The 1,580-nt window shown below is 49.9% G+C and overlaps 1 protein-coding gene across 1 annotated transcript in view; it reads right to left on the bottom strand.

The window, feature by feature from the left end:
* Positions 1 to 312: 312 nt before the first annotated feature.
* LOC101849161 (pre-mRNA 3' end processing protein WDR33) overlaps positions 313 to 1,580 on the bottom strand; it is a gene marked incomplete at its 3' end in the record, with an annotated part of 29,364 nt that continues 28,096 nt past the window's right edge. Inside the window, 2 exon segments of the mRNA XM_005109076.2 lie at positions 313 to 357; positions 1,046 to 1,580. Coding sequence (XP_005109133.2) covers positions 313 to 357; positions 1,046 to 1,580 — 580 coding nt within the window.

Here is a 1,580-nt window from a genome sequence, read left to right as displayed (position 1 = left end):
AAAGTGCCTTTCCCAAGGACACGTCGGGCCCCTGACGGGATTCGAACCCACGACCTTACGGTTGCGAGTCCGAGAGCCTAACCACTAGGCAGCTAACCAGTGAAAGATTTACATATGGTAGTGGTACCCCTACCCATGAAAGTCGAAACAGATTTTCATCTTAGGTGCCAAAGGCCGTGGGGTTTCAAATCTTATAAAAGGCTTTAGTTCAATAGTTTTAGTAAGAGTTTTACGGCACTGGCAACACAAAAAGGTCAAGAAAGGGCTGAAGATTAGATGAGAGCACTGTCATTTCTTGCGTGCAGAACGTACCTCTGTTAGGGAACCTCTCATCTCTGTCCATGTTGCTTGAGCCATCTGGGAAAATGAAAAACAAACAAAAAACATGGTTTGAAAAACATGGAACACGAGTTCAAAAACACGGAATACCGGTTGAAAAACACAAAACAAGGGTAGTTTAGTTTTAGTAAGAGTTTTACGGCACTTACAACACAATGAGGTCCTATAAGTGCCGAAGATTAGAGGTGTCACAAGAGAGTCACAAACACAAAAAAGGAGGGGAGATAGGTTTTTATAGCAAAAGAGGAGCAAACCACACCAGAGCACCCACCAACCGCCCACAAACAAGGGTTGAAAAATGAGAACAAGGGTGGAATATAAAGAATAAGGGCTCACAGAGTTTTCATATTAGGAATAGGCTCACATACATACACACAAGACAAACGCACACAAATACACACACACACACAGAGAAACGCTCACAGATAAGCCCACACAGGTAAAAAAATCACACAAATAAATGCATATATGTAAACAAGTGCACACAGACAAACACACACAGACAGACAAACACACACACACATGCAACGCTCCTAGATAAGCCCAAACAGATAAATGCACACCGACAAACACAACACACACACACAGACAAACACACACACACTGACAAACACAACACACACACGTATAACGCTTTTATAGATAAGCACAAACAAACACACACACACACAAACACAACACCCACACAGCTCAGAAGCCGACTCACCCCCTCTGGGCGGGTGACCTTGACCTTGACCTTGGAAGTGACCGGGTCCCATGGGCTGCTGTCCCGGCTGATTCGTGTTCATGGCCGGACCTCGCTGACCCATCTGCTGGGGACCGGCCCCACCCATCGGCTGCGACCCAGGCTGTCCCATCTGGTTGGGCCCAGGGGGTCCCATCTGGTTGCCGGAACCTCCCTGTGGCCCCATTTGCCCAGGTCCTTGAGGTCCCATTTGACCTGACCCTTGAGGTCCCATCTGACCGGTACCCCCTGGGGGTCCCATTTGCCCAGGTCCTTGAGGTCCCATTTGACCGGACCCTTGAGGTCCCATCTGACCAGTACCTCCTGGGGGTCCCATCTGCCCAGGGCCTTGAGGTCCCATTTGTCCGGGTCCCTGAGGTCCCATTTGTCCATGGCCTTGAGGTCCCATCTGGTTGGAACCTCCAGGGGGTCCCATTTGTCCGGGTCCCTGAGGTCCCATTTGTCCATGGCCTTGAGGTCCCATCTGCCCAGGGCCTTGCGGTCCCATTTGTCCGGG

The sequence above is a fragment of the Aplysia californica genome, unplaced genomic scaffold (assembly GCF_000002075.1).
Source record: "Aplysia californica isolate F4 #8 unplaced genomic scaffold, AplCal3.0 scaffold00747, whole genome shotgun sequence".
Taxonomy (NCBI): Eukaryota; Metazoa; Mollusca; class Gastropoda; order Aplysiida; family Aplysiidae; genus Aplysia; species Aplysia californica.
This window is presented reverse-complemented; position numbering and strand designations above follow the sequence as displayed.